General features: G+C 35.6%; 2 protein-coding genes across 2 annotated transcripts; one reads left to right on the forward strand and one right to left on the reverse strand.

Annotated features, from left to right (window-relative positions):
- Nucleotides 1–5,497: 5,497 nt before the first annotated feature.
- LOC104595223 (FRIGIDA-like protein 4a) lies at nt 5,498–13,831 on the forward strand. Its single transcript, XM_010255843.3, has 3 exons — nt 5,498–6,445; nt 12,615–12,790; nt 13,099–13,831. The coding sequence occupies exons 1-3, from the start codon at nt 5,566–5,568 to the stop codon at nt 13,660–13,662; spliced, it is 1,620 nt and encodes a 539-aa protein (XP_010254145.1). The 5' UTR covers nt 5,498–5,565; the 3' UTR covers nt 13,663–13,831.
- Nucleotides 13,832–15,390: 1,559 nt separating this feature from the next.
- LOC104595224 (uncharacterized) lies at nt 15,391–19,070 on the reverse strand. The gene is made up of 2 exons (XM_010255844.3): nt 18,696–19,070; nt 15,391–16,315 (listed from the first exon to the last, which is right to left on the reverse strand). Exons 1-2 carry the CDS (start codon nt 18,922–18,924, stop codon nt 15,657–15,659), a joined length of 888 nt encoding a protein of 295 aa, XP_010254146.1. The 5' UTR covers nt 18,925–19,070; the 3' UTR covers nt 15,391–15,656.
- Between the last annotated feature and the right edge of the window lie 6,173 nt (nt 19,071–25,243).

Consider the following 25,243-nt stretch of genomic DNA (forward strand, 5'->3'; position numbering starts at 1 on the left):
AATTAAACAAAAAGTAAGTGTGATATATCAAAATTATTTTTACACACAAAAATTTAAATAAAAAAGTAGAAAAATTTGAACACATCTATAATTCTATATTTACACTACTATTAAAATTTTGGATAAGATTGTGAAACTTTATTTTGCCTAAAATACTAATTTTTGAATATAGTCCCAAGGTTTAAATTATAAATTGAATGAACTACTATTTTCACCTCATTCAATTCCCTCAATTTAAATCTTATGTTTTTTTGATAAATGAACAAAAGAAAAAGATAAAACGATACAAAAAGAAAATTCTAAGCCAAACAAGTAGGCCTGTCAATGATACTTGAAACTTCACAACTCGATCCATTTATCACATATTTGGATGAGGTGTTTATGTAATCCAATATGAATTTTGCAATCTCCATCTGATTAATAATAAAAAATGAAAATAAAAAAAAAAACAAAAAATACATAAATACATAAAGTTTATAGAAAAATTTGGGTATATTGTTACTATCATTATCATCATCTAGAATTGTAACATTCAAAACATGTGTGTGCTTACTGCTACCTTTAAAAAGTCGTTTAAAAATCTGACTTTATTTTTTGAAGGAGAATTCGCCCAAGCATACCTGTAAGTACATTTGAATATTTTATTATTTAATTATTTCACCCACAAAAAAATAAATTAACAATTTACTTTTTGCATAAACGTTAGCTATATAAGGATCTACTTGGTAGAGAGATAAGGTAGAATTGCATAAACATCCCTTTGTACTTTTAACCTCCACAAAAACCTATCTTCACATTTCAAATAATTACACAAATGCACATTTCTCTTAACTATGTTGTAATCGTGGGTTGATATCCTTAATAGGCCGTTATTGTAAATGTGCAAAAACCAACGAGGGGTAGCCTAGTTGGTGCATTGGATGAAACGATTATGTGGTTTCAAATATGGCTATTATCAAAGAAAAGAGCCATTGATGTGATGTTGTATTAAGGGGGTCTTAGGTAGTGATTAATATAAAAAAAGAGTGCAAAAGGAACATCATGATCAATGTAACACTATTCTCTCCTTCCTAAATGAAACCCAAATGTAAAACCACCTTTATGAGGTAATTAGCGGGGACCCGTATGATGCACAAGCTTTGCTAAGATAATTTGAGGCAAAAGGATCTAAGGGTGAAAGTTGGGTGGACCCAATCCAAGCCCAACGCTACTCAACCAAAGCTTTTGCATAGGTCGGGCTTGAGTTTCTGAACTTCATGCTAGACTTGGGCCAAAAAGCTAGGCCTAACTAAACTTGGAGTAGGCTTAGGTTAAGGGCTTGGGTATTGATCTGATACAATCTAAGTCTGCCCAACATTTTGTGTTATACATATATTATCGATCTACTTTATATGGAAATTGAGCTACAAAGATCAATATGCCCAAGTCCAAGCTTAGCCCAAGTAGGGATGGCAACAGAGTGGGTTCAAGAAGGCTTTGTAAATTATAGACTCTACCTACCTCCCTAAACCTCCTAACCGGTACCCACAACAAAACCCATATTGGGTTGGATTTTGAGGATCCAAACCCTCTCCGCAAATGAAAATGTAAAACCCTCATTGACCCCACATTCAAGGATAGGGGTGATAGGCTTTAGAACCCACATCTAATTTCCTATTATTTTTTGTTATATATAACTAATAAATAAGTAAAGTAACATAAATAAATAACAAAGTTTCCAAATATTTGATTAAAACATAAAAAAAAACACATAAACTATCAATTATCCTTCACATCAAAATCAAAATATTATTAAATTCAACGCCTAGTATACAAAAGTTTATATGCTTTCCAATAATATGTGGGTTGGGGATCGGTGGGTCGGGTTTAGCATAGTACCATGCCCTACTTGTAACGTATGGGTTGTAGAATCCCAAGACCTAGAGGTGTAAAGTGGGCCGTGTCGTGCTGGCCTGCGGGCCATCACGGGTTGTGTCGTCCTGCCTAATGAATTTTGTGTATAAAATTGCTTATATGTGCAATAATTAAATAAATTAGTATAATAAAATTAAAATAAATATATTTTTATTAATATATTATATACTATATATTATTATATATATAAAAATATATATAAAAAATATATATATGGGCCATGCCCACAGCCCACTTGGTCATGCCGTGCTGTGTATCGGGCCAAAGCTATTTATTTAAAAAAATTGACAAAAAAACTTAAAATTTTAATTTTATATGATTTTTGTGTATAAAATTGCTTATATATGCAATAATTAAATAAATTAGTATAATAAAATTAAAATAAATATTTTTTTTATTAATATATTATATACTATATATTATTATATAATTATAATATATATAAAATATATATGAAATATATTTAAATATATATAAAATATATGGGCCGTGCTACGAGCCGTGCTAGGCCGGGCTGTGGGTGGCACGGCCCGCTCGGTCGTGCCGTGCCGGCCAATGGACCTAAAATCCCAAGCACAGCACGGCCCGTAGACCGTTGTGTTGGGCCGGGCCGGTCCGGTCCAAGTTCGTGTTGGGGCACGGGTGGCATAACCCGATTTACACCTCTACCAAGACCCAACTTTCCCCAAAACCCATCATTCAAGCAAAAACCTGTCTCATTGGGGTGGGTACCCATTGGGTAGGGTAGAAATTGCACCTAGGTTGGTATACTCAAGCTTAACCTTGGTTTGGGCCAAGCCTAAGCTCAAGGTTTGAGACGGGATTGGGTTGACCCTTTATCCGACCCAACCCACCCAAGTTGCACCTCAAAAAAGAGGACCGTGACATTCCTGATCGTATTAGTTTTTATTTTTATTACATTGTTTTAATTTTTAATAAAAATTTATTTAGTAATAGTTTTTATTATTTTAAATGGATTAAAGGATTTTAAAATAATAATAATTGAATGTAAAACTATTAATTTTATTACTTTTTTAAAATTTATAAAAAAATTATAGTATCATTATCAAATTATAAGATTTAATTTTGAAACTAAAATTAAACATGTATTAATTTGTATTTACTTTCTTTTTAAATAAAAAATATCAAAATACTTCTATTAATTTGTATCATTTTTATATATAGGAAGAAAATTAATAAGTTGATGATTTAACCAATAAAAGTAAATTATTAAATAACCCAGGTTAGGCATACACAAAGTTAACTAACTACTAATTAATTACTTTTTATTAATTAACTTAATTCATTTAAGCTAATGAAGCAAATTAGTTAAGGTACCCAAGTTAATTTAATTTAACTAGCTTCTCTTTGATCCTAGCATGGCCTACCTAAAAAAACAGAAGATCATAGACCAAAAAGAAAAAAAATACTGACCTTCTAATGGCACCAAGAAAAATTAACCCCAAAAACTCCCAAATCTTTAAAACTTCACCAGAAAACCTTTTGAAAAAATAAAATGAAACATATCCTAACTTGTACTCCAAAGAACAGAAGAATAAGATGACAAAATGCAAATGTAGCATCAGCTATGGCACGTCTTCCCTCCATTGGATTTACCCGGTTACCTTCTGTCCATCAACTGCTGAAAGAGAGCAAGAAAGATAAAGAGAAGGAAAGAGTACAGCAGAGTGAAAAGATGTTATGGGGACGAAATTGAGAATATTGGAATTGGAGATTAGATAGAGCTGTAACTCAAACCTTTCCTGCTGTGTTGAGTATAAGATAAATAGAGAGAATAGACTGTAGAATTTCAAATGTGGAAAGATTTCCTACTATACAGGGATTGGTTTCCTATTATATTGGGTTGGATTCCTAAAATCATGATATATATTATACGTGTAATTACTTGGGTCCAAAGAGAAGATTGTTAATTAATTAATTAATATTAATTACATAAATACCATAAGAAATAAATATGGTATTTATTTTAAAATTTCAGTAATTATTTCAAAATAACTATTTTAAATTTCAATAATTATTTTAATTTATTGTAATGATTTAAAAATAATTTCAAAATAAATTTTAAGTAATTATTTTAAATTCCAGTAATTTCTAGTGATCTTCGTAATTTTTGTAAATTTTGAAAAAATTTAGCAAATTTCAGAAAAGATATTCAACATTCTCTATTAATAAATATTATATTTATTTTAAAATTTATTAAAAGCTTAAAACTACTGAAAATATTAGTGAATGGAAAACATAATTACTTTCAACATAATAAATTTTTTAATTAAATAAATTAATAATTTTTAGTTAAATAGTTTACTGTAGTTATGGTAAACAAACCTAGCTGAAGAAGTTTGTTTGGGATTAAAGTAATTAAACAAAAATTATTGAAGAACACAATAACAAAACAAACATGGTAACACAGTAAGTAACAGAAATGGGTCGGATTTGAGACGAACATAGCAAAGATCCGACCCATTTGAATAATCTCTATTACCCACTTTGCATCTACAATGATCGCTCGAATGGACAATCACAGTAGATGCGTCCCAACTAACACAGGTATGCTGAATGTAATAGCATACCTTTGCAGTAGCAAAACGCCAAAACCGGTGCAATGAACACAACCCTTCTTCCACCGCTATTGTGAGTCTGTGATCACCTAAATCAACTGAATGTAACAATAACAGTGGAGAGGTATGTTGATAAAAACTAAATGGTTTACAGTAGCGGTGAAATGTAGCAATAGCTGAATGATTAACAAAGTGACTCATTTGTGGGGGAGGTTTTAACTAGTAGAGGTATGTTGGCACTTAACAAAGAGAAGACATTGATGACATGGTTTCATGAGAGAGCAAAAAAGAGTAGCTCAGAGTTATATTATTGGGGTAAAGAAGAAAGCTCAGGCCACCTAAGTGGCATAGATTGGATAAATCTTCATCCAATACAAAGCAATAGGTAAATATGGAACTAGGAATGGCAATGGGGCATGGTGGGGACGGGGAGCCTCTCCCCATCCCTGTTTTCGTGAAAATCTCCATCCTCGTCCCTGTCCTATCCCCGCTAAGGGGGACAAAGTTATCCCATCCCTGTGGGGATCCTCATTCCCCATGATTTTTTATAATGTTAACTATATTGTTTTTGTTTTTTATTTTATTTAAAATATAAATATAAAATAATTAAAATTTATAATACTATTGAAAAAGATTCAAGCATATTCAATTATATTTTTTAAAATATTAATATATATATATACACATATATACATATACAACGTATGGAACTTTATAATGTTCTCCCTGTCCCCATTAATGGAGATGAAAATTTTTCCATCCCCATCCTCGTGAGGGAAAAATCATCCCTGTTCCTGCCCCATTCGGGGTGTATCCCGTGTCCCTATATGGAACTTTAAAAGTTTTAAATCATTACTTCAGCGTTTTCTGTTAAGATAATTAACGGAATGTTTATTTAAGATATGGAAGGCGGTTTGTATGGAGATCAAAATGGAGGGGGTTTTAAATATTATCAGAAAATAGAGACGGTTTAAGTAATTTTGCCAAGAGATTAATATCGGACGGGTTTCAGGTTTCTAACCTGTCTATCCATGAGATGAGACAGTTATTAGGGGTTTAGGGTTTTTTTTGGATGAGCAGTGAACGCGTTGTGGCTTTGGTCATGGCGACCGAAGTGATCGACAAAGATCGGTTTCAGAAGGTTTTCGAAGCACTCGAAACACGAAAGACACTTCTAACGAACTGCACCGAAATATGGAAGAAGCTGTCAAGCCATTTCTCTTCCTTGGAAGAATCTCTCCTCCAAAAATCCAAAGCTCTAGATTCGAAGATCGAAGCCCTGGATTCGGAGACCAAGAAGACACTAGAAGCCTTGGAACAGCGGGAGAAATCGATTCCGGAGCGTGAATCGGCTGCCATTGCCCGTGTTCAGGAGCAGAAGGAAGCTGCCCTTGCGGAATTCGAGAAAACAGGAACTTCGAATCTGGGTCTGGCGGAAGCTCTCAGGTCTTATTGCCGGAAGATGGATTCCCCCGGCTTGTTGAGGTTTCTGGTGGCGAAACGGAAGGAATCTCCGGTGTTACTAAGGGCGGAAATATCTCTGTCGATTGCTGAATCAGTTGACCCTGCACGTCTAATTTTGGATGCCATGGAGGATTTTATTAACCAGAAGTCTGCAAAGGGAGGGGTTCCTGACCGTCGTTGGGCGTGTGGAATGATGCTTCAGGCACATTTTCCTGCCACTGATTCTAGTGAGAAAGCACCGGTTGTGGCTTCAAGCATTGGTGAAAGAGCATATGGAGTTGCGGAAGCATGGAAAGCGAAGATGGATGATAAGGAATCGGGCGGGTTTGGTCCTGCAGAAGCTACGATGTTTCTTCAGTTGGTTGCTGGGTTTGGGCTGCGGTCACGGTTTGAAGAAGAATTCCTAAGGAAGTTGGTGTTGGATTTCCCATCGAGAAAGGAAATGCCAAAGCTTGCTGCTTCATTAGGATTTGGGGAGAAAATGGGAGGTCTGGGTTTCGAGCGCTGTTTATTCTTTCTGCCCATTCAAATAAAGTTACTATTATTACTTCTTGATATATTTTGTTTAGTAGGGAAATCATCATGGGATTTCTTCATTTCAAAACTTTCTTTGCAACTGTAGTCTATTACTATTAGCTATCAATTTCAGATCATCTGCAAATCATATATTAATTGCCATATTTATCACTGTTTATTGTCCTTTTCTTATATCAAAATTTTACGTATTTTTATTGTCTATTGTGGTTGTCAGCGTGTGAGTATATGCACATTTTCAACTTGCAACTAACTTTCATGGTATAATAGTACACCACGTACCCATTGAGCATATGCTCAATTTAGCTCAACAAAGCCTTAGGAACTTTTTTGGGTTGTTTACGTGAATTCATTTGCACCATTTTACCATATCAAGGGCCGTATTTCCTGTTTAACTGTGAATCCGCACAGATTTCTTCACTACTTCAATCCACATCCTTTTTAGTCTTTCCCTATTTCTTTTAGTGCCTCAACTGTCATCTTATCACTTCTCACTAGTCTATTTACTGTTCTCCTATGTCACATGAACAAACTATTGTAGTTGACATTTGTAAACCTTGTAACCTGGTGGAGCTACCCCTAGGTTATGTTGTCTGAATACAAGCACTTTTCTTAAATTGTTATTATTGATGACAGAGTTATATTATATGCAATCTTAGACCTTAGATGTATCAAGGCAAGTCCACTTAATACATACAAGTTTTACTAATGGAGAATCCTCCATAATACCCAGTACCTCTGAGGCCTTTCCTTTTCCATGTTGTCTAGAACTGATCTAGAGTTCTAGATGGATAAGGTGCTCAACCTAGACGCTAGACTTTAGATGGGGCAAGGCAGTTCATAGATTTGCAACCTTAGATCTTACATGGGACAATGCAAAGACACTCGTACAAAGAAGTGCTAGGGGGTCATCCACAGTAGGCAATGTCTTCCAGGCCTCGTCATTAGCTAGGTTATAGACTGACCTAGAGTTCCAGATTAATGAGGTGATCAACCTAGTAAACTGAAGCCATAGCCTAAGCCTCTCTAATTAGGTGGACTGATATGAGCACCAGGGCAGACATCTACTCGTACCCATCCTATCACTATAGTTGTGTCTCCTTGACATTTGGTTTCAGATTGATTGCTAATCAAGGTGCCGTTTGGCTAGTCTTTTTAAAAAGATCTTCCAGCAGCCTAGATGGCCACAAGACATATTGAGCTTTTGGGGTGTTGTCTTTAAAGATAAAGACTGTTTGGTAAGTGGATTGGTCTATCGGGCTTTTAAAAATGCATGTAGAGGCTATATATCACACAGAAAGACCAGAAGCTTTATTTGAAACTTCCCAAAATTCGACATTTTCAGTATTTTCGGGTCTTTCCGTACATGCATCTTCTCATCTTTCCGACTTTTGGTTACCAAACAAAAAAAGACCGATATTTGGTCTTTTGAGCTTGCCAAAGCCCAAAAGACTGCACAAAAAGACTTGCCAAATGCCACCCAAATTTATCTAGTAAAAAAAAGACCATAATTGTCTGGTTGCTGGCTTGCTGTAAGCTTGGAAGTAGAAAATGTCCAATATTTATATGGTAATGCATTCCACCTGAACATAATCTAGAATTATAATGTAAATATGATACTAAATCCCCATCAAATGTAACATAGGATTTGTATACACTGATTTACCTTGTGTGTAATTTTTTCAACCAGAGTCTAGTAGGGGTGCTCATGATTCGGTTAACCGAACTGTGGGCCTATTTTTGAAACCGAACTGGTATTATTGGTTTCTGGAAAACTGGTAATAGAAACCGAACTGAAGCCGATGTGTTAATTGTTGGTTTTCGGTTTTATATATTTATACATTATATATTATGCACATTTATTAATTTATAATATATATATATATATATATATATATATATATATATAATATACACAAATATACATAAAATATATAGACATAGATGTATACTGATTGGTTTGGTTAACCGCCAGTTTTCTGTATTGGTTAACCGAAACTGAACCGGTACCTATGGTTTTTTAAATACCAAACCGAAACTGAACCAACCGGTTCAGTTAACTGGATTTTCGGTTTGGTTATTCGGTTTTTCTTGCTCACCCCTATCCAGTCAATGTTGTTGATGGAAAAGAAGCTTCTGATATAGACTATAAATATCCAGGGGTATTGGGGTGAGATTAAAGGCTATTGAAGTTGATATCTTAGGCATAAAGGGTCATTAGCCTTCAAAGCCTTGATTGAGGAATGTAAGCAGGTGGATGAGTAACAAAAAAGGACTTAAATACGAGATTAAAGCAAGTCTGATTTGATCCTGAACTATTACACTGGCATGCCCTCTTTCTTCTTTTACTTTTTCACTTTGAATTACTTCCTCAACTGCAACATGTCCATTATTTTGTTCAGTTGTTCTAGGCCAGTAATAGCATTACACAGGGTCGTTACCTTTTCACCTTTTTCGTGTGTGAAATTAAGAAAGTATTTAGCTTTCTAACTTAAACACATAAAAGGAACCCCTGTAACATCTAGTAATCTACATGTGGTGGTCTGTGTTGACCTCTTTTCTTGTCAAGAAAAATCTGATAGGTCCTTACATTTATTAATATATTATGATAGATGTAGGCTTTCAAGAAATATGAGGGTGATGGCTTTGCCTCATCCAACCAATCCAATTACATTCTGTTCTCTCTTAATGATCTAATAGTGTACCTGTATTGCATGCATATGCTGCTTGCTTTTAACAGGTAAGTTCTTGAAGGATCTTTATACTAAGCACATACCCATTTGGGGTATATAGAGGCACTGTGGCTTGGTTTTCCTTGGAGGTGCCATTAGCTTTGCCTTCCTGTTCTAGGGGCACCATTTAATGACCCAAAACAATGACATTACTCTAAAGTTTCTTTTTCTGTCTTGTGGGCTCCTTATATTGCTTAATAGCCTTATGTGGCTTCCACCTAGAAAGGTTTTAATATCCACCGTCTGCAGCAACAACCTTGTAGCTGGTGTGTAGATAATTAAGACAGATCTCCTGCCTAAATCTTTATGCTACGACTGTCTCTTTTAAGGATGTTTTTGAATGATACACTAGTTGGATCTTGGGTTATGATATTATTCTGGTGGTTGTCCATGTATTAAACAATCAGTCTTCTGTATGTTAAAACAATGTTGGACATCATATTATATTCATACACTTGCCCTTTTTTTTGCTTCAAGGGGCTACACAATGTTGCTTCAAGGGACATCATATTATGTTAAAACAATGTTGTCCATCCCCCTCCCTTACCCCCCAGCTCTGGTGGCAGTGGGATTTGATCCCAGGTCTCTATTCCGAGAGTCAGAGATCCTACCAACTGAGCCATCATCAATTGGCTTGGCTGTATTCTTATCTGTTGTAAATTCAACTTTATAAAATTGATAATGAACTCAATAAGCTTATCCAACCATTTGGGATTAGTTACACCAATCCTGTTCTGGTACCAAATCACTCTATCAAGGGTCATCTTCTAAGGCATAGCATGGGGCCATGGATTTGAAACAACCATCCAGGAATCACTCCATAAGTGTTTATTTGGACTTGGGATCAGTAGTTCGAGGCAAACATGGCACTAGTGGAGTTTTTTTTTTTCTTTTGTTCCCCCTGTTACTTCTATTCATTCACATGTAGAGGCATGCTAGAAAGAAACCCTACTTAAGAGGATTAAAGTGGAGACCACCTTCATGATTATGATCTAATTGGGGAATGCCTTGATATTAGACTACTGTGGGACAAGTGAACATCTAAAGGGGGTGGTTTAGAGGGTATGTAGGACAATTGAATGGGTAGGAGAATGGGATACAGGGAATGATTTACCAGTTGGATAGGAACTTTGAAGAAAAAAGCCCTAGATTGAGCATAAGTTATGCTGGGTGAGTGGATAATGGTGGGGGCAATTTCTTTTGGAGGCAGTAGTAGGGTAGGACAATTAAAATTTTGATCTGGAGTAGGGGGAGAGGTCTTCTAAGTTTAATGCTTATTTTGTCCTTATGTGGAGTTGATGATAATGGGTCATTCCATCAAAATATGATTGCCCCTATTATTTTGTTAGGGTGAGACAATGTGTCAGTCCAGGCAACATGATGGCTTCCTACATGTGTGGCCAGTTGAGGGTTTCCAGAAGCCATGATATCCGGATATGGCAAGGACATGACTGGACAAGATGTTGGTTATGGAATTTGTACTGAAAGTTGGAAGTACCAATACTGATTTGGCGTCCATGTACTGTATGGAAGTCAGATTTCCTCCTCACAAAATTGGTCCTCAAACCCACCTCAAAGCCCTTGCAGCTGCAAATCGGGAACATCACTGTACTTGTATGCTTTTACCAGTGTTTAGAAAACCAGACCAGATTGGACAGTCGGATCAGTTGAACCATGACCTTGGATCTCGACTGGTTCGGTCATACCCAATAACTGCTTTTGATAAAAGACCGAGGAAAACGGCTAACTGGACGGTTTAACTGGTGAACCGGTCTGGTTTCATGAAACTGCCTGGGTCCTTTAATAATTGAAAATTTAAAATGCATTTGATGAGACTTGAATCCGTGACCACTTATTTCTATATATTGCTTAATTACCACTAGTCCACCTCTTTACTTGTGTTAATTAAGATTTAAGAATACAAGAATCTTACTTTACAGCAGAGTAATATATTGTGCTTTGCAACGAGATGTGAATTAGTATCTGATTTACGTAGGAACCTAGAAGATATTCATTTTAGAATTCGAGTTCACACCATCTGCATCCGGGATGCAGAAATTTTTTTGCATCCGCGAATGAGAAAACACCATATCACTTATGGATTTTAGGACTAATGGAGTCCAGACTTAACGAGTGTTTGGACTCCAAAGGCTTTTAAAATTTGTTAAAAGGTAAAACCCGTCCAATCCCCTTTTTGGCTGGATTCGAAAGTCCTGTTCCCCTCTTTATCTCTCGTTCTCTTCCTGCCTCCGCTCTCCCTCTCATGATCTACCACCATCTACCTTACTGGTTGCACCGCCAGAATTCTCTCTCTCTCTCTCTCCTGTTTCTTCATCTCTCTTCCTTGGAATTGGCAACCCAACCCTCCAACCAGTGCCGCTGCTGCAACCTCTGACACTCCTGTTCTTGGTGCAGGATGAGAGCATCAACAGAGCAGTCATAGCAAGTTCAGTCGGCACGCTGCTGCTCTTTTGTCAGAGGAGATCCACAATAGTTGGTACTGCACCAGATTCTGCAATAAGGATCTTGTTCCTGGAATAAGTAGAAATTAAAGTGGAAAAATAGTTTCAGAAAATAAACAAGGAAGGCCATGAATGGATTGGTGAATAACTCAACTGAATATGAGAGAAATATAATGTATGTAACGTACCTTTGGCTATGAATGGTGAGACTTGAGTAAAGCAAAAAGAGCAGCTTCGATGGCCTCGTAATCTTGTTTTAGAATGAAGCATGAAGACAAGAGGAGTGATGATGCCCTTGTTGACCAATAATTTTTTGGCTTCACTCATTAGTTTTGTGATGAGATTCCAATCACAGCAATTGGTTTTGGGATTCAAAGAGAATGGCCTTCTTGTCATCTGTGAGAGAGAATCTCAGGCGGTGAGGATGGCTACTGAAGGAGAATGAAGGAGGGGGAGAGAGAGAATCTCGAGAGAGAAACAACAGAGAAGAGAGAGAAATGTTTCTCGTCCTCAGCCGCGGGCGGCTGTGGTTGCCGGGGGGGGGAGAGAGAGACTCCTGTTGAGTTATGATAGATAAGATGGAGTGGTGTGGCCTTTTTTCATTTGTGGTTGCAGAAAATCTTCTGCATTGTGGGTGCAGAGGATGTGAACTCTTGGAATTCCATGAGATTTCCTTGGTTTGTTAGAACTTGGAAGATTACATATGTGCTGTACATAGTTTGTTGATGAGGGAGAAAATGCTTTTAAATGAGAAATGATTAATGAACACTTTATCACAAGTAAAAAAAATAACATCAATTCTTTTCTCTGTTTTCCATGGAATGGGATTCTGCCCTAATTTTTTTCCCAGTAATGCAATGCTCTGTATTTCATGAAGTTGTTTATTCTGAGTGTATTTCTTAATAAATGTTTCTGCATTTTATTCACAGATATAATTGATGAATTGGTGAAGAATGGCAAGGAGATCGAGGCCATATATTTTGCTTCAGAGTCTGGTTTAACTGAACGGTTTCCTCCTCTTTCTCTGCTTAAGTCTTATCTTAGGAACTCCAGAAGAAATGCCACTACGATACTGAAGAATGGACATTATAGCGCAGCTGCAACTGTACATCCACAGCCAATTGCATTTAATCTTGATTCTCCATCACATTCTAGTGCATTAGGAAGTATTTAATATTCACTCCTGCATGTGCATTGTGCTTATAGTACGTATGCACATCAATATATATGTATAAATGCGCCAAAATTTTCTACTTTTTGCTGTCATTGTAACACAGCTGCATGGACATTATGTTGACATCTAACTGTAATTAGCTTCAATTCTTCATCATCTTCTAGTGCTTAATAAAAGATTTAATTGTCAATTATATTGTGCTTATCAATACCTTGTTGCATGTTTTGTTGGTCCATCAGGAAGAAGCTAGTGTGCTAGAGTTGAACTCAATTAAAGCTATCATCAAATGCGTCGAAGATCACAAGCTTGAGGCTGAGTTCACACTTGACAGCCTAAAGAAGCGACTCACTCAGTTGGAGAAGGCCAAGGCGGACAGAAAGAAGAACATGGCAGCAACCAGCAAACCTCAAAACAAGAGAGGCCGAGGGGGCAGTGGTGGTGGCCCACCTAACTTCCGCCCATCCAAAGCAGGCAGGCCTTCAAATTCTTACCCATCTTATGGCCGTAGGGGTCCACCACCCACTGGACCTGCACCTCCAACTAGATATTCTGGGGTGGCAGCATACAATTATCCAAGTCAGAATGCCTACGAGGGTCCTCCTCCAACATCTTTTGCATCACCATATGGAGCTCATTCCCAAAACCCAACTGCACCACTTCCTCAGCCCTATGCATTCAAGCCTGAAGATATGGGTGCTGGTGGTGTTCGGGCTGGTGGATCATATGGGGGACAGACTGGTTATGGTGCTTACGATTATGGTGCTGCCTCTCAGCCTACTTATCCGCCTTCCTATCCACAGTAGTCTTGAATAAAGTTTCGGCCGGATGATGGATATTTGTTATATGCCAGCTTGAATGGTTAATGGATGTTATGTTAACAATGGGGTGAGGCTTGTGTTGATGTAAAGCCTAAAGGATTTGTCGTCTCTTAAAATTGAAGGCTATGATATATTTTTCCTCCTTTTTTGAGAAGGATGCCTATCTTGCTGTATGTCATTGAACCCTTCTGTTTTTCGTTGTTTACCTTTCATTACTCGTGTCAGTTTCATCTCGGTTGTCTGATTATATTCTTATAAAAATGAGTCTACACGTTTAGGGGTCGAAGTCGAACATCGATACTTTTTCTCGTGGGGGGTGGGTGGTTTGTGGTTATTTTGATCGATCTAATTCAAAGGGTCTGTTTTTTCTTTTCTTTTTCTTTGGGATTTTTGATATAGGGGAAAGTCAACAGGATTTTGGTTTCCATTGAACAAGATACTGATGTTCTTTTTTATGTAGTGTTTATCAAAAATTCATTTTTCCTGATGTCACTTATCCATCCATCTCCCAAGTGGGTAAGTTATCAGATGGAATAAAGTTATTCCCTTTAATAATTGATTTTTATAGTTAAAATGGTTATTATCTTATTTACCTAGAAAATAAAAAAATATGAATAAATATACTTACTCGAGTAAGTGCATTTACGCAGTAAGTAGCTTCCAAAAAATGAATAGGGCGCAACTTCTAGTTGGACTCATGAATGGTTAACTGTATCATTGATTTTGGTGACTTACGATTAAATGTTCCTTTATTCGAAGTTTTGACATATTTTTATAAAATCACTTTTATGGAAATACTTTTACGAAAGTGCTTTTATAAAAACATTTTTATAGAAATAATTTTATAAAAGCACTTTTATAAAAATACTTTTACATTAGTACTTTATCAAATTCAATTAAGAATGATTTTATAAGTGGTATTTTAAATTTCAACTAGGGATAATTTTGGAAGAAAAAAATTGAATAAGTACTTGTTATATAAGCACTTAAAAATTTAGACTTGAAAAATAAGCCCTTATTGTTAAAATAAACACTTATTTTGGACTTATTTTCTAAACACCAATAAGTGCTTAATGATGTAATCCCGACCCAAATAAACAATTATTTCAAATAAACATCTATTTTTAAACACTCCCAAACATGGCCAAAGACTAACCGTGGTATGCTTGGACATGAAATTGAGTTCTGCATCACATCAGTACTGTAATATCAAACAAGTGTGGTGCGTTTTTAGGTTATTTAAGTCTGGCATGTTTGAAATTTTAAGTTCTGTAACACACACACATCTCTTGGTGTGGTGTGTTTCCAAGACATTGGAATTAACAAAAGTTATTTATACCAAATCAATGTTTAACAATCGAAAATAGGTGCGGTGCATTATGTAACACAGGAAATAAGTATGTTCCAAAATTCACAATATTTGGCATTTTGGAACCAGTTATAACTCATTTCCAAACATGCCATGGCCTCTGCAGTGCATTTTCAAACCAGCTGGAATCAGCTTTTAACCAACACCCCCTGAATCTTTGTTTTTGCTGTCATTTCTCGCTTTCACAAGCACTAAAGCAAAAGATTCCAAACGCAGCCTAAGCCTAGTCAAACCATACCAACCATCAGCTGGTTGCCGGATGAGCAGTCCACTGTCCTCAGCAATCTGAATTTATTCCACATGGTGTAAACAAAAGCCAGGGTGATGGAAATTACACAAAAAAGGAGATTGAATTAGGATCAAGTTTACTAGAATGATCAAATATGCAATGCAAACCACAAGAATTAAAAAGGATAAGATGAAAATAAAAGCAAAAACACCCCCCTCCAGGTCCTTGTAAGTTAGGGTGAGTGGTAAGGAAATCAACCAGTGAGGGCAACTGATACACTTTGCATTTAATAACGCTTACAAAAGGAAGAAATGAGAAAGGGTCAATTGATATCTTCAGTTCTCCACAGGGTGAGCTACAGGTGTCAAACTTGTATTACCATCAATGAACCAGAAGAAGGCCACAGACAACAAGTACCACGTAGACACCGCAATCCAGGAATGCTGCGGCAGCTGCCTTCTGTAACACCAACACAATCTCCAAGGCCTTACCTACATCCGCTATCCAATCAAATCCGTCTTCTGAAGATCTCTGCTCTTCTTCCTTAGGGTTTTCAGTGCATCCTTGTTTCAGAGAAAGAATTCGTGCAAACACAATTGTTGCATCTGTCAACAAGATTAAGTAGAGAGGTCTGAAGGTGATAATGCTCTTTACAAAGCCACTGCTTAATAGAGGAATGTTGAGATGGGATAGAACAACAAGAAGGGCTATGGTGATAGAACAGAGAAGACGGTTAACCTCAGAAGCTGAGATGGAGGAGCTGATCTCTTTCAAGATAATCTTATTGGTGTGATGCAGCTGTGTTTCTGCACGTGGTTCAGTATCAATCATAGAATTGGATGAATGTTGAGCTGTTGGTGAGTCCATGGCTGGCTCAATCTCCTTGATGACATCCAGAGGAAGTTTTCTGGATCCAATGTTTGTTGCACATTTGCGCAACTGGGGTTCTGCTTTCTTAATGGCTTTAGGAGTATCACTCTGTAAAGGTTCACTACTAGTCTCATGCTTTGGCAAGGCATTATCTTCACCACGGGGGGCATCTGCACTACCAAACAAACTTATGAGCAATAACATGGCATAGTAGTAAAGAAAGTAGAGCAAGACAGCAATAACATCTTATTAATAAGAAGTTATGAAACTTGCAAGTTTCAAAAATTGGGGGAACAAGACATAATTGCAGTTTGAGGGACAACTTGCCACATATTGGCTATGTACATGATCAGGACCCGCCACTACATAATGCCACCTAATAGAGAGAGGGAGTACACCAAAGGTCATCGTGCATATGATTTTAAGCCCAACTACTCTCTATGTATTATTTTCAGAGATTTCAAAGAGTTTTAATGGAACTTCATCATCCAAGTATATAGATCAAAAAACATATTTGCCGTCATGTTTAGCTAACTTTTGGCCTAGTTAGTCTCCATGATGGTGGGTTTGGATCCCAGACTGCATTATGGCTATGGATCCTCTATCTAGTCCCAAGTTTTGGACTTGATGGTGGTAGGAACATAGTTGATGCAAATGCATGTTCCCTAGAAAACAACGATCTACAAAATAACAGTTTTGGTGTTACTTTTTTACGGTAGGCAGAAAGGTTCAAGAGTTTAATTAACTGGAAAGACAACCATATTTGTTATCTAAAACATCCCACCATTCAGAATTGCAATTTAACTTCTGGAAAATCCATGTAAACAGTTAGCAAGGCTGCACCCAACATGTTGAATTAAAACAGGAAATTTCGGTTAAATAGCATCATTATATTTTCTTTTCTTTGTTGGAGTAGGTATAATACTGATCATAAATCCAATGCTCTAATCATGGTTTCCCAAGGACTGAGGTATGAATGAACCTTAAGCCAAGTTGTGAACTTGTGATATGGAGTTATAAGCTGTGCTTGAATCCAAAAATCTTTACACTTAACCTTTATTACCTTGCTGCTGGAATTCTAGCACTCTGTTTCATAAAGCTCCAAAACCTTGACAAAGCCACCCATTAAAAGCTCATAATGGCAAATATATTGCACCCAAAGGCTAACATCCCCTTGTATGGTACCACTTCCTTGTTTCAGGAATCATGCAAAAGTTACTAAGTAAAAAGCATCTGCTGACAAGGATTAACCCACTCCCATAAACTCTTGAAGACTTGAACATCAAGTAGAAAGTTAGAACCCAATAGTCATATTACAATTAGGAAAGCGTATGCGTTGATTATCTTTCGATGCTTGATACTTGGTGCAACATTTTTTAATTCTCTGATTGAACCAGCTATCTGACATCAGTCCAATATTTACAAGGTCATTGTCAAGTGAAGATGGTGGAGTCAAGATAGGCTTGACCCTGTATCTCCAATTGGATGAGTCACTTATCTATACAAAGGAACTGTCAAGTTTTTAATGTGGAAGGCTGGAAGCTGGATAAATAACCCATTGATGACATCGCTTATCTAGGGTCCATTTATGATTTAGAATTCATCTTATTCATTTGTAACCACAAACCTTATCCCTGTAACTTTACCATCCCCTGAGCAGTTTTCCTGGTAGCAAATAAAAAAAAAACAAAAAAACTGTGCAGTAACTTATCAAAAGATAAATAAATAAACTGTGCAGTTTTCCATTGATGATGTAAAGAAATCCTGGTTTAACATGATTATAAGAAACTAGTGGCCCATTTGAACTCCTCTCCAGTGGTATTCACTATCTTTAGAATGTAATTTCTCCCCCATTGGGATGCTATAAGCAAAACTTTTTATGGATGTTCTCTTTGTAATCCTATGGTTTAAGGATTACGTGTAGTTCTTCTGATTGATTTGGCAGGAAAACTCAGAGCGCAGACTGACTCTTGTACCTCTTCCAGGTTTAGAGTTTTGTTCCTCAATCGATTGGATACGATAAAGTGAAATTTAAAATGTCTTCCCTCAGTTACCTTGTTTCCATTTTTCTGTTTATAGTTAAGCTATATGGTGCCTATCGGAGAAAAGAAAAAGAAAAACAAAAGAACATTTATATAATGCAGAAAATAAGATAACTTTCTTTGGGTTTCACACGGTTCCCTTCCCTTGTTTCATAGATGAAGAATTAATATCACGATAATAAATATCAATAGAAAAATGCGTTAATTTCTGAAAGATTTCAAATACAATCAATTTCAACAAACTAATTAGAAAATGGAAATCAATCAAGGAGATGAAACAGGAAGCTGGCCAAAGATTTCCGGTTCGTCCGTCATTTATCATTAATTTATTTACGTTTATAAAATCAAACAGCGAACTCAAGATATTGAATTTCGACCAGAATTTCAAACCAAGGAAGTAGCAGAAAAAGGCTAGAAATCAGAAAATTAAAGAAAATACTAGAAGCATAGATAACAGATTTACGAATTATATGTATATACATTTAGCAGAGAAGGCGAAAAAGGGTACCGTTGCTTTCGGCTAAGAGAGTTCCCCGCAGATCTTGATCGAAAAGCACTGGTGGTGATGAGGCTGTATACGTATGGCGACTAGGTAGTAAACATGGTGCTTGTGTTTGTGTTGATGCTGGTGTTGGAATTGATGGTAAATCTTGGGCTTTGCCCATGATGAGGGCGAGACGATCTGCCCCTCTGTCAACGATTTTCCTTCGTCGAGTTTCTCTAGCGTTCGTCTCCATCTCTGTCTCTCGCTTCACCACAGAGCTTATTCGTGATTTGATTGGAGTCTACTTCCTGGTTTCTGCGTTCGTTCTTGTCCTTCTACGACTACGAGGACAATCTCCTTACCATCCTCTGGTTTTTTAACCGAGTTCTGAAACCTTCGGTCGATTTACCCTGATTAAATCTTATATATATTTTCATAAATTTGAAATTTACCCTCCATATCTTCTTATATTTACTGCTTCATATAACGGGTTTGCTCATTTCGGCCTTTTATCCAATCCGGGCTCCGGGCTAGCCAATTCACCTGTTCAACTTTCTAGTTTCTATTGATATCATAGGGCGGCAAACGGATCGAATCGAATATCCAGATTGGTTTATATTCGTATTCAAATAGAATTGGAATTACAAGTTACAACCAGATATTGCATATCAAAGTATCGATATAAATCCCGACATATCGTAACATAAATATTCTACCTTTATAAAATTTTTAGTGTTTTTAATCTCATAAAATTATAATATTTTATATACTTTATTTATTAAAAAAATTATCAAAATAAATAGGTCTAATGGGAGTCAAAAGATAGGATACAAGAGTAATATTATTGTACTCTCAACGAGTCCGCGTTCTATACCCCGCAGGTGCACCGGACAAGAGCACCCGCCAATCACGTTCGGCCATGTTGTCCATCCTAACGTTAACGGTAAAATGTACGTTAATCCAGGTTCAGCGGGTCAATCGGGCACGAACCGGTTACAACATGACCTCGAGTAATTAAAAGTCCCCCAACCTTCATTCTGCAAACTTATTTCCGCTGGATGTTTTTCTCCTTCCATCGAACCCTAGCCACACACCAAACCCTCCCTCCATCGACGACGACAAAGAGAGCTCTGACGGCCATCGACAATGACAAAGAGAGCTCTGACGGTTACGGGTGTCCACAGTTTGGTTAATAGAACCATGCAAAATTTTTGTAAATTGCCGTTTTTCAATTTCTTCAAACCGAAATTAAATCGGTATTACTAGTTAATCAGTCTGTCGGTTTTGGTTTTTGACTGATTCAGTTTTTTGGTTTTTTATATTTATAATATATAATATATATTATATAAATATATGTATAGTATTATATTATAAATAATAAATGATATTTAATATATTATAAATATTATAAAAATATATAATATATTTATAAATAGATCATTATAAATATAATATATATATATAATGCATATATATTTATATATAATATATAGAAAATATGTGACATATATTTAATATATATATATATTTCGATTACCGTCGGTTTTTTTGGTAGAGTAACTAAAAACCAAACCAGTCCTTTGTTTTTTCAAAAATATCAAACCATTGGTTAACCACATTTTTTCGATTCGGTTCAATTTTTTTAGTTTTTTCGTGGACACCCTACTGGCGGTAGGTAGTTCTGGCCTCTTCTCTTTTTCTTCTCTTCTTCTTCAACTAAGTTTAAGAAAATGGCGGTTTCAAAGCAAAGTTTGAGTCTGAGAAAGGGGTTAGTATCAATATTTTCTTAACGGTAGAAGCCGGAAGCCAACGACCACTCAACGCAGGAATATGACCGGAAAATGACGACATGAAATGAGAATGAAAGAAGGAAAGAAAAATACAAAAGAAACAAAGAAAGAATGAAAGAAAAGAAACAACTTACCTTAGCTTAGGCGGAAGAAAATCAGAGAACTTCTGATACAAAAAACTCAAACTCATTGATGGAATACCAAATTTTGGTCTTTGTTGGAACGACGAGAATGGGTCTGTAGAGGGAGGGTTGGGTTTGGTGGAAGGAGGAAAACATCCAGTGGTAAAAATTCGCAGAATGAGGAGGATTGGGGGGCTTTTGATCACTCTGGGTCATGTTGTGGTCGGTTTGTGCTCGCTTGAACCGCCTAACCCAGGTTAACGTGCATTTTACCCTTAACGTTAGGATGGACGATGTGGCCGAACAAGATTGGTGGGTGCACTCGTCACTCGTCTAGTGCACCCATCAGTGCAGAGAACGCGGACTCCCTCTCAACAAGTTGCTTTTCCCCGAAGAAGCTAATTATCATTATCATTCTTAATCATGAATGGGATTTGGATTTTTGGCTCTTAAATTAAATATGTCAAAAGCTTACGATCAATTAGAATAATTATATCTTGTTGAAAATTTAAAAACCGTAAGGTTTGATGAAAATCGATGTACAATGACCATTCAGTGTGTATCATTTGGTATTTACTCCATTCCTTTTAATAGTTCTTCTTAAGGCCATTTTTGTCTTTCTACATGTATTTAACAAGGTGACGACTCCTAATCCCCGTATTTGTTCAATTTAGCTATCGATTAAAGACCTGTGTAGATTACTTTTACGAGCTTAATCAGATAGCAAGCAAATTGATTATTGGACAGTAGCTCAACAAGCTCCATTTATTTCTCATCTTTTTCTTTGGTGGTGATTTCATGATATACATTCATGCTCATAGAGATGAGATAGCTAACCTCAAGGTATTCTTGGATAAATTTCAATTGATGTTTAGAAAACAAATTAATTTTGATAAATCTAAGCCATGCTTGGTACAATTTTCATTTTTTCTCAATCTTACCCAAGATGAAATTTTAAAATGGATAAGAATGGGTAAAAATAGGCAGAATAAGAAAATATTGCTATGAACCAAACACTTTTTTCCTAAAAATGAATTCTTTTCAACTTGACAAGTGTCCTACGTAAAAGTACTTTTGTAGAAGTGCTTTTATAAAAATACTTTGATAAAAGTACTTTCATAAAAGTGATTTTGTAAAAGTGCTATTATAAATATATTTTCATTAAAGTGCTTTTATAAAAATACTTTTGTAAAAGTGATTTTATTAAAGTACTTTTGTATAAAAGTACTTTTATAAAAGTATTTTCGTAAAAGTACTTCCATGGTAGTGCGCTAGCAAACATTTATGGCAACAGTTTTATAGGCAAGTTTTCCTCAAAAAATGAAAATGAGCAAGATGGGGTATGATTATTTTTCATGCTCCAGGCTACCTCAATTTTTGTGCTATGGGTTGATTTTTCATTCTAAAAAAAATGTGGCCCATGGCAAGAATTTTGTAACCAAACACTCTAATGTTATTCATTCTTAAAAGAATGAGGCCCAAAGCAGTGAACCAAACATAGCCCTAGGGTTTGATTTGAATTTAGTTGAGAATCAAGCCTCTACCTAAGGATTCAAAGTACTTAGGAATATTTGTGCAATTTGGAAGAAACAAAGTTCATTCTCTTCAATATATTCTTGATAACCTCAAGAGTGAGTTGAGTAAATGGAAGTTAAGTTCTTTGTCCTTTGCAAGTAAACTGGTGTTAATTAAGTTGATCATTTAGGCTATTCCCATCCACTGTATGTCTTTTTTAAATCACCTGTTAAGGTGACTATAGAGATTGATAAAATTCAGAGAATTTTTTTTGTATGGTCTTCTGGTGATTCATAATGCTCAAAGGTTAAATGGTATTGGTAGGATATACTCTGTCTATCTAAAACAAAAGGTGGTTTAGGAATCAAGAAAGCATCTGATTTTAACCTTGCCTTACTTTTTAAATTAGCTTGGAGTAAGGGTGAACAAATGGGTAGGTTCTACTCATAACCAAATGGAACCAACCTCAAACCAGCATTAAACCGATCCTAGCCAATCTGTTACAGGGTAGGGTTTAGTTCCAAATTCTTGGAACCGACCCCCACCCGGGCCAATTCTAGGGTCTAGGGGTTTACCCTACCTGAACCAACCCAATGAACAACCCTTGGTTAGCCTTGGTGGAACTGACCTTGTTGGAACTTGCCTTGAAATAAACCCTAGAATACTTTTGGGGATGTGAAGATTTGAGCCCAAACATTCATTGTTACAAAGGCCACGGTCTCACTTGACCATTAAGTTGCTTAAATGATTTGATCATTTGTTTTCATTTTGATATTTGAATGTGTAAGTTGCTTAAATGATTTGATCATTTGTTTTCATTTTAATATTTGAATGTGTACAATAAGTAGTGCAAAAGGTAGTACTTACAAAATTTAAATTTAACTTTCAAGTGTTAACCATATAATGATAAACTCCATATTAAGTTATCCAATTTAATCAATAAAGATAATATAAGTTTTAAACTATATATTATATTTATTAAAAATCAAGTTTATAAAGAACTTTTTTTTTGGTAAAGGGGGAGAGTGAAGAAAGTACAAGTTCTATGGGTAGACCCTAGAACCGACCTCAGAACCACCAAGGCCAAACCGACCTTAGAACCAACCTTTATAGGGTAGGTTCAGGCTCCAAAAACTTGGATCCGATCCCTATAGGGTAGATTCCATGCTCTGCCATGGAATTGAACCATCCCATGCTCACCCCTAGCTTGGAGGCATCTTTTTAGTTAAAAGTGCATATTTGTTAGTTTGTCACTCTCCTGCAATAAACCTCCTCATCTTAAAAGAATCATTTCAATTTTTAAGGATTTGGAATCTTAAGCTAATTGCTCTCATATTTAAATTATTTGTTTGGTGATATTTTAATGAATTTCTCATGCTTAAAACTAAGTTGTGGAATTAAGAAGATCCTAATTTTGGAACCATGCTTTATGTGGTAAGCATTTGAAATCTCTAGTTCTCTTGGATTATGTTTAGTATCATTGCTGTTTCTACTATAAACATTTGGGGTTTATCAATACAAACTTTTTGAGAAACTAGTAGATGTGTACGTGCTTTGCACGTAACAATTTCAAACGATAACAACAACAACAACAACAATTGTATATATGTTGGTGATTTATTGCCTTTCAACCTAAAAACTTGTATCAAATATTCTTACTCTATAGCTTATATCAATATTTTCAATTTATTGTGTTAATTGGACTATTGTTTGCCTAGAGACCGTTTAGACTAATAGAATTGTTACTTGACGTGGATTTTAGGTTCATTTTCCACCAAATTGCTTGTCTGTAAAAAAAAAAACCATTGACTTGGCCAACAACATGATGACCTAGCTAATCAAACCATTGAATCATTTGATTTATTTAGTAGGTGATGGAATAGACATTAATTTTCTCTTTTCATAATTTTTGTATTCCATTTCCATCATTTAAGAAAGTGGTTTCATTGTTAAGGCAATTTTAAATATTGTATTCCCTTTCTATGATTAATAAAAATTCTTCTTATTTATCATACTTAAAAACTGATTTTATTTCCAAGTTCATTTTTAATATTCAATTTTTATACTATTAAAATTGTTATTCATGAATTTAATGTTGAGAAACAAAAATACATTAAACATATGATTCAATGAGAGAGAATGGAAGTTAACCTTAATGTTGTGTAGTTCTTTAAGATGCATAAAAGAATTTCATTTATGTCTTCTTACACAACTCAACAAGAAATTAACAATGGAGGGCTCGATTTGTCATATTTTGACCTCATTTTAAACAATCAACAAAATACTTGATTTTCCTTCAAATTCAAATACGAAAGCATCGACACAAAGAGGAAAAATGCTTCTTATAGATTATGTAGAAACTCTAAGGGTTCTTAATGGTTTCCCTAAAAATAAGTCACTAATTAAAGCCTTTTTTAACTTGTCATATAATTGCTCCATGGGGCTACACAATAGGGGTGGCCCATCCCCTAAACCCATAACCCCCCAACCCATGTGTATGTGGGATTTGATTCCAAGTCTCTCAACTACAACCACCAAGAGACTTTACCAACTGGCCAGTTGGCGCCTTGTAAATAGAAGAACCACATTGAAAACTTATTTCTTTAAAAAGAGTTTTCAATTTCCAATCCAAACTTTTCTTCTTAATTTTAGTTGTGATGTTATTCAGAGCCTTCTTATCAATTATCATTGAATAATTGGAGCACCCAAATATGGGATGATCATATATATATATATATATATTAAAACAAAGCGGTCAAGAAATTTTCTCCTTTTTTATTTTTTTATTCCATGTCATTTTTTTAAAGAACCAATGAGATGCTCTCCTTCCCCAACAATCTCCTCTCCTAAAATTTATCCTAAACTACCTTCCCCACTTTCTCCTAAATCATCTTCAATTCCTATTTATCTCTAATTTTCTCTCCAAATTATCTCTAATTCCTATTTATCCTATTTGCCACTTTTTATCTATATCTATCTAAAGAAAGTTTAAATTAAATATTTAAAAATTATTAAAATATTTTAACAAATTATATAATAACTTTAAAATATTTATTAAAAACACAAAAAATAATTATAATATATTTAATAATATTCATATTATTAATAGTTTTATATTTCTACCAAATTCATCATGAAATTATGT

This window comes from Nelumbo nucifera, chromosome 2, assembly GCF_055504915.1.
Source record: "Nelumbo nucifera cultivar China Antique chromosome 2, China Antique-T2T, whole genome shotgun sequence".
Lineage (NCBI taxonomy): Eukaryota > Viridiplantae > Streptophyta > Magnoliopsida > Proteales > Nelumbonaceae > Nelumbo > Nelumbo nucifera.